At 37.9% G+C, this 8,612-nt stretch overlaps 2 protein-coding genes across 3 annotated transcripts in view; both read right to left on the reverse strand.

The window, feature by feature from the left end:
* The window catches only part of b4galt3 (UDP-Gal:betaGlcNAc beta 1,4- galactosyltransferase, polypeptide 3), a 14,264-nt gene extending 12,471 nt beyond the window's left edge, over positions 1–1,793 (reverse strand). The window contains exons 1-2 of one of the 2 annotated variants that reach the window (XM_014017613.1): positions 1,488–1,793; positions 946–977 (exon numbers count right to left, since the gene is read on the reverse strand). The gene's annotated coding sequence lies outside the window, so the exon portion shown is untranslated. Of the gene's footprint in view, positions 1–882; positions 978–1,487 lie in introns of both variants that reach the window. The other variant, XM_014017605.1, reaches the window with a different exon arrangement.
* Positions 1,794–3,598: 1,805 nt separating this feature from the next.
* Positions 3,599–8,612, reverse strand: part of bgnb (biglycan b) — a gene marked incomplete at its 5' end in the record, with an annotated part of 11,474 nt that continues 6,460 nt past the window's right edge. The window contains 5 exon segments of the mRNA XM_014017626.1: positions 3,599–4,916; positions 5,003–5,141; positions 6,424–6,517; positions 6,786–6,896; positions 7,022–7,235. Of these exon segments, the coding sequence (XP_013873080.1) occupies positions 4,719–4,916; positions 5,003–5,141; positions 6,424–6,517; positions 6,786–6,896; positions 7,022–7,235 (756 nt within the window). The 3' untranslated portion in view covers positions 3,599–4,718.

Genomic DNA, 8,612 nt, shown 5'->3' on the forward strand with positions numbered 1-8,612 from the left:
AAAGCATTTTTGTAACAACTGGAGGTAACATAGCTACTTGATTGTGGTATAGAACTGAACTACTGTATGTGCCTGAACAATACAATATACCCCTGATTTGGGGTGTATTGCTACAGATTTATAAACTCGGCAGAAAAAATAAGGAAATTTGTTCGGTAGATTATTTCTTTGTTGTAYCAACACTTCTTGGCAGTATATTTTATACCACTGGGATGCCTGTTAATTTCCCTTTTAAGTGTTGCCACATTTGTAAAGAACATGCATTTGTGGGTTGAGCAGTAGAGTATGTTAGTTGTGCACATAAAAAAGCCAAATCTTCTTTGCCAAACAGCTTATTTTATTGTTGCTATTGACACTTGTTTTGAGCCCTCAGATGCTGCCAATCAGGTGCTCAAGATAAGATGTATTGTCAAGAAGCATTGTTACAACAAAGACATAAGCTACCAAACACAAATGCCCTTACTTTTGGTGATAAGTGATACAGCTCCATCTTGCTGGATGATGCTCCCTTTCTACTTTTCTGAGGCCCAACTTTGTAATGCAGCAAATGTCTTAAGTACAGCTCTAGGCCATGCAGATCAGTTGGACTAAAAAAAACTTTATCATACTCATCATGGCCTCTTCAGTCATCCATTTTTTCGCTTTTTTTAATGTCTTGAACTGCCTGAACAACTTACCATAAATAAACATCTCTATACCAGCTCAGAGTTTGCAATAAATGAGCTTCTGTTTGTAACAATTAACTTTGTGGTGTGTTTCATTGTTATTTACTAAAATGTGTGTATTCCTGAATATTTTTTTTATTGGCATAAAAGTTGTGCTCTAAAATTTGGGAATGTTTWGTTGCATTCGGGTGGTTAGGTTCTTGCAGATGCAGGCTACCTTGTTTTGTAACAATCTGTTTTAAAACCGATCCAGGACCAGAAAGAACAAACTCCACGTTACCCCTTCTCTTCCTCCTTTCATCATCCAGCTTTCTGAAAGAAAAAGAAAAAAGAATCAGAGTGAGCAGCGATGCAGCAGCAGCAGACTTGTCTCAGTGTCAGGTCTTCTCCTAGAAGCTAAAATAAGCTGGGCCATGACAAGCAGCTACAAACAGATGTCATGTTTTGCCTCTTTATTTAGAAGGGCTTATTTTCAGCTGGGATGTCAAAGCCAAACATGTCTGGGAAAGAAAATATWGCAAAATCTCATCTCAGCTTTTGTTTAAACAGCTAAAGCAAGGCTTGCAAGACTGGAGTTTAACACTGGAAATCACACTTCCTGAAGCAAAATTCACAGCAGGGAAAAGATAAATGAACATCATCAGCCCCCATTGTTTTCAGCTCAGCCCTTCATTCTGGTGATTAGCCTATTTATTCCCACCGCTTGCCATTTGGGTTATTGCACATCCAGAAACTGAATCATTTACTCGACCGAGTGTCTGGCTGCTTATTTTCCTCCGTCTCCGTAAACAAGCTGGTTATCCAACGCACCAGCCGACTCACCAGTGCATGTTCCCCACCAAMGACGCGTCAAATCCAGCCCCCGGCTTCCGCTGCTGCCCGACAGGCCGCTTGCCCGCGCCGACAGGACCACCAGATCCCGGGTTTCCTCACTGATTCGCCCCGCTCCTCCTCCTCCTCTGACTCATCTCTCCTCCGAAGACAAACCTGTCCGTCGCTGCTCGGAGAACGCTTTCATCGGCATCGCTCCGCATATCCAGTGCGGCAGTGCCAGCGGCAGTGTGGGGAGGGAGGGGGGACAAGTGCAAGTACCCAAGTGCGGCTCTCTGCCTCATCGAAACACACGGTGACAGTGTTTCTGTCTAAGAGCGGAGGGGGGGAGAGGAGGCGCACGGCACAGGCGCAGCGCCGTGACGCACTGAGCGCCACTTTTGAAACATGAAAAGCGACTTGTTTTACCCCAAAGAATCTTTGGTAAATATGGAGGAAGCGTAAATAAGGAAGACGTTTTGGAAAGCCATAGGCTACAGACGCGTTTTTTTCGTATTCTGTTAATATAAAAGCATCTGCTGCTGACTGTATGTGCGATTTGGCAACCGTTTCACTCCAGTGTCGCCTTTTCTCGTAAACAAAGATGGACGCAGTAAAATGACAATATTCCACCGTTTTAATCTTAAATCTGTTATTAAACTGAAATGAACAAATAGTGTTTGTGTTGTTTGAATATGATCAAATRAGACAGACTCCTGAAAAATATATGAGATAATGCATTATTTATGTSTTAATGCTAAGTCAGCACTCATCCATATGTTTTTCATATTTATTTTTCCTATTTATTTTTCCAATGGTTTTGTGCAATCTATCTGCAAACTTTATGCTGTTTTAGCTGTTTTATATAGATATGTGTGTTGTGGCTTTTTGTAGGCTGCTTGTACCTTTTAACGTTTTTCAAAATATTTTACTCCATTTCTAACTTTAAACCATGAAGAGTATTCATACGCAACAACTTAATGGAGAAGTCAAATCTATTTATCATGATAAAGACAGCCGTTCGTAATCATTTAGACAGACCTGTCAGAACATTTGGTGAATCATGAATCAAAACAACAGGTTTCTATAAATATTTTTTTAAGTGTCAGTGTGTTTTATTTGTGTTAACAGCACTTTTATTGYATTAAAGTATCTAGAGTCTGGTTTAAATCAGTATAGGAAAAACATTTAGCTTTGTTGTATCATAATATGCAGCCATACYTGGCAGCATGTTGCCTCCATTGCCTCACAGAAAGAAGGGCCTGAGTTCAGTTCCTGGTTTGGACATGGGATCTTTTTTTTGTGGAGTTTGCATCTTATCCTTTTTTTTCTGGGTAGTCCATTTTCCCCCCAACAGTCCAAAACGTTAGGCTACCATAGGCCCAGGCCTCCCATGTCCAAGAGATCTCAATGGTTAGTTAAATAATAGGAGTGCAACAATACCTGTACCCGTATCGAACCCTTCAATWCAGTGCTTTAGGCTCAATAAACACTATGTATCGAACAATACTGATTTTTTTTAAATTTATTTTATCAACTTGTCTTCTGAAGATGCTCTGTGTTGAAGGATCAGTTGATCTGTGTTCGACCACAGCTGCATTATCAAGCACAAATCCACTGAGAAACTTGCTGTTTCAGCAACATTTAATTTAAAAACTGTACTTTTGAGGTTGAACAAATGTTCATACTTATCACAAACAAATTTCAAGTTAAAAGAGCATAGACATTTCTTTTTTTTTTTTGTATCGAAAAAATATCGAACCGTGAGACTAAAGTATCGAACCGAACCGAATCATGAATTTTCTGTATCGTTGCACCCCTATTAAATAAGTAAATTTACGTTATTCTCTTTTCTGTTTTTGTTATTATGACGGACAGTGATAAATCTTCTAAAACTAGTAATTTCACAACAGGCTGTGCAGGATAAATATTAAGATAAAAGTTGTCTTTAAATACATAGAAATAAAAATGAACACAAAACATTTATAAACACTTTTTTTACTCCCCTATGAATCCTGACTGAATTTCACCAACATGGAGCAATATGACAGCCAACCTGACCGCTGATGTCTTAAAAGCATTTTTTTTAAATTTTGAAATAGTTTTAAGATTCACTCGTGAACTGTTTTCAGTTTTTCTCCTTTATTTCTCACACAGCTTCCAACCAAAGAGGGTCCATCAGTTGTTTTCTCACTGAATGCAGCAGGCTAAAAAAAGTCTTTATTCACATGCAGCTGTAGCTTGTCAGATTACAGAACAGAGACAGGACATAATACTTATGGTTAAAGTAGTTACACACAAAGTCTACAACTGTAAACAGGCCACTACTCACCACCCTAACCCCCCATATTGTACCATAAAGCAGATAAAGCAGAAAATCTGTGCAAAACATTGCATCAACACTACTTTTGTGTGTTGCGCCGTGCAGACACACTGCTTTTCTTATCTCAAAGTAAAGCAGGTGTGTTAATTCAGTCTTTATTAAGTCTGGGGARAGAGCCTCACCAGCTCAGTCTCCACGTAAGACATACTGTGTTATGGTATTGCTCAGATAACTTAGAAAAGATGCAGAGATTTCAGGACCTAAAGATCAATAACAGATCAAAAAACAGGAACAATGCGATGTGTTTATCAAGTCAGCACACACAGGACGTCATAAAGCATCATTTTTGTATAAAAATGTTCTAAAATGTATTGCTTTTCTAYATTTACTCTTAATTTTCAACAAAACAACAACAATAACAGAATAATGACTTTTATCACAAGAACAGCTATTTTGAGAAACTGGAATAAAAGGCTCCACAATTTTCAGAACTTTGACATAGACAAATGCTTGGGGGACAAACACTCTCCTCAAACGTTCTCCTCATTTTTATCAGCTTCAGGTGGAAAAAACTTCACTTACAAAAAAAAGGTAAAAGAAAAGTGTAAAACCGGATGCAGTACTGCTCACTTCAAGTTAAGGGATTGAATGTTTCAGTCCTTTTTCTATTCAACAAGTTTATTTCCCGTCTTTCTCCATCACTCGGCCGCACCACACAAAAAATAATAATAATAAAAAATAAAACACTCTAAAGAAACGTTTCCAAAATATCAAATGTGAACTCCTTTTTCTGCTATGTCTCAAGTTTTATTCAAGATTTAAATTATTTTCTTCGCTCCCGCCTCCCTATCACCAGTATTTCCCTTGCCTTTTTTTAAATTTTGCCTTTTATTTAATAATTGCTCAGCATCGCCCTGTCTTTATTTTTTGTAGTTTCCAAACTGAATGGCGAAGCGGTCGCCCACGCAGCGGAACGTCGCCGGCTGCACCTCCCAGTAGTTGACGGGGTTTTCGAACAGGCTGATGCCATTATAGAACGTCCTCTTCATCCCAAACCCTCGAGGGCAGAAGTCATCCACGCCCACGTGACTGATGTTGTTGGAGTGGAGGTAGACCACCTTAAAAAGAAGAAGGGGCAGAGACAAGAAGGTGAGAATGGAAGGAGCTGCACGTTTCTAACTGCTTGAAAATGARGTGAACTGACCTGCAGGTACTTCATGCTTGGAAGGCCCTGGGGAACACGTGTGAGGCGGTTGTTGTCCAGGTGCAGCTCCCTCAGCATGGGCAGATATGACAGGCTGCCGTTCTCTATGTTACGAATGTGGTTGAAGCCGAGGCCCAGTCTGTTCAAAAATAAACAAATCCCAGTTTTCTTGATCATTCAAGTATCCAGGTATTTCAGTGTGTACAAATGATGAATAGCAGCAGTTCAGGAGATGCTTTTTTGTTTGTTTGTTGTTGTTGTTTTCACCGCACACATTTAGACATTTGAGAGCTATTAAAGCCTTTTCAGATCATAAAATGAATGCTAGACATTTGATCAAAATAGTCATTACTAGCATTAACATGGATTTTCATTTTCCACACTTGAGTTGATGACATTATTTAGATTGAGCTGAAGAAGTACAACCAAAAAACATCACCTTTTTTTGTAAATTTAAATTAATCTTTCAACCCATTTAGGGAGAAAAGATAATAAAGTAAATATTTTTCCTAAACATTTCATTCTGTCAGCTGCTACGCATTGGACCAATGTTCATTTTTACAAACTTCAAAGATTGAAAAAAATACCCCATCTTGTCTCTGTATAATTTTAAACACCTTCTGTTTGACCTCATAGAGCATCTTCATTATTTTTTCATAATGCTGCATTCACTGTACCTCAGAAAAATGAAAATCTTGCCTGTTTTTGCTTTTTTCCTCTGCTATAAACTAGAAATATTCACAAACTTCAGATTCAAATTATATTATAATGCTCTGTCTGATTAAAGTTTAAATGTCACAAGAATAAAATGTGATTTTTTTATTCAGTCATTTAAATATTCACCTGATGAATGGTGGAAATTCAGATTGTATGTTGTGTAATTAACTGCTCTATCAAAGAAAGCAGACATTATTAGCCTAGAATAGCAACATTTTAAATTAACACCTAAAATCTAAAAAAATAAATAAAAAAAAACCAAAGACCCATCAGCCATGTAAGAATAAAACTGCTTCCTGAACTATATAACTTATAAGGGTTAGTTCACCTGAAACTCCTCAGACTGAAGAAGTCTCTTGGAGGACAGACAAAATGCTTCATTAAAGAATAACCCGTCCAGAGGACCTACTTAATTTTGTTTTTGATTTTTTTACCTGGTTTACTGAGATGCATCAGGACACTTCCAAAACTATTTGCTTATTATTACTAAGGCTAACGTAACTTTTGCACATTTAACCTTGCAGACATTCCCCTGGTGGACAAGAGGCTAAAGGTTATTTATGTATTGTGCATTTTCTTTAAAGGATGTAACCAATTGCACTAATACTAAAAAAAACTTTGCTAGTGTGTTAAAAAAGGAAATGGTTTGTATGTAATACTTCAAAGGTATGCAAAAATGTCCAAAATGACATGTTAAAGCAGACCTGAAGAGGTTTTTGTAGCGGCTCAGGTCCTCCAGTTCCACAGCCTGGATTTGATTGTGGTCCAGATGAAGCTCATGGAGACTCTCTGGGAGATCTAAAAATCAGACACAAAACCTGTGAGCCTTTACGCTAGGACAAAACTCTGTAAAATGCTACCTAAACAGTTCATTTCTTTCATGACTTGTAAGTTTTTCTATCAGGTAAATGGCAAAAAGTAAAAATAAAAAACTCCAAACAGAATGATATACAATTTAATAACATTGAGATTTGTTGGCTGACTTCATGAACTGCATGTTAATAAAGTTATATCCTGAAGAATCTAAGAATATCTCAGTTATATGTATTTTTTGATGTCTCACTACCTTTTGGGACTCCAGTTAGTTTGGCTTCAGATATACGCAGATAATTCAGTTTAAGTCCCCTAAAAGCTCCTGGCTCAAACCCACTGTTCTGGATGGGGTTTGCTCCCATTTCTGCAAGATAAAAGCATTTGTGGCAACAAATGAAAACGTACTCTTTTTAATCAACTAAATCCAGCGCAGTAGAGTGGTGACCACAGAATATCACCTGAGTTGATGAAGTCATAAGCATTTCTAACCTATGCAGTGCATGTTGCCCAGTCCAGAGAAGGCTCCAGCTGCCACCTTCTTGATTTGGTTCTCATGGATCCTCAGCTCAACCAGAGAAGAAGGCAAGTTTTTGGGGATGGTGGTCAGTAGATTCTTTGAAAAGTAGAGCTTCTGCATGTGCCTCAAAGGGGCAAATGCTTTGGGATGGACTTTGGAAATCCTGTTATTCCTCACAGACAGAGCCTGAGAAGACAGCAACCAAGAGGAGAATAAAGACAATGGCATCTACTGAAAATGCATGAGAAAGAAGAGTTTGAGGTTGTGGGAAAAATAAGTAAAAGAAGAAACACCCATTTTTTCAGAAAATGCTTCCAAAAGAGCTTGTTTTTGTACCATCTGCTTTTACTAAACTGATTTAAGACCCTGCCAGTGACCACCTCTCAGGGAGTTGAGTCACGACTGTGCTGGTCTCAGTTAATAAAATCAGTGGTAAAATATGAACATGAAGATCTATCAAAAGATGATTTCTCAACTTCAAATATAGCTGTTTTTAATACTATATTAACTTAGCACAAAAAGTAAGGAAACTTGTGTTTGGTAGATTATTTCTGTGCTGTAACAATGCTTCRTGGCAATAAATCTTATAGAGAGCACCCGACTGGCAGCACTTGGGGTTACCAGAAGCTCAAACTGTCAAAACATCAAAATAAGTTGTTTGGTCATGGCAGAGATAATTTGGCAATTTTTTTATGTGCACAACCCACATACTCAGCTCTACTGCTCATCCTACAAATGCATGATGTTCCTTAAAAATGTGGCACCATCTAAATACGAAACTTACAGGATTTTTTTTTAACAGTATAAGATTTATTGCCAAGAAGCATGTTACACTCGCTGTGACTTTAGATTTTTGTGTGCCACCCCAAGATTATTACAAAGCTAGCTTGTGCTGYCACTGTTTGCAAGTAACCACAGAATTTCATGTAAAAAATTAAAAATATTGTAAATCTACACTGCTAAATCAACAGCAGTGTAATCATTTAGAAAATAACATTTAATAAACAACATAAAATTTTGAGACTTGATTTGACTTAGGGGCCATATTGACTTAGATTTGAACACAGAGCCTTGCAGGTGAAGATAGCATTCCACATTTGTATTGTTTCAGATTCAACCACCTTGTCAGTTTAGTTAGACTAATTTCTCCAAGCAGCTAGCTATCACAGCTAATTGCTCATTATCTATCCACAGAACCAAACTTTACAAGTTCTAAACTATCTTTACAATCTCACTTTTAGTCAGTGTTCTTTAATGTGGGTCMGGAGTGAATAAAGTCTTATTGTGAGAAAATATGTATATATTTTTTTGCCTCAGGCTAAAACTTTAACACAATTAAAGCCCTTGGTGAAACTCAGGAGAGAAGGAAAAAGGGAAAATGAACTTCCAAATCCCCAAATCACATTGAAATTTCTCATAGCTAAAGCCAACATAAACTGCAGTTGCACATCCTTTAAAAATGTGATGTGATCAAGAGTTGGGCAATACGAATTTAACTCTGTGTGTGTGTGTGTGTGTGTGTGTGTGTGTGTGTGTGTGTGTGTGTGTGTGTGTGTGTGTGTG

This window comes from Austrofundulus limnaeus, unplaced genomic scaffold (assembly GCF_001266775.1).
Source record: "Austrofundulus limnaeus strain Quisiro unplaced genomic scaffold, Austrofundulus_limnaeus-1.0 Scaffold3, whole genome shotgun sequence".
Classification (NCBI taxonomy): Eukaryota; Metazoa; Chordata; class Actinopteri; order Cyprinodontiformes; family Rivulidae; genus Austrofundulus; species Austrofundulus limnaeus.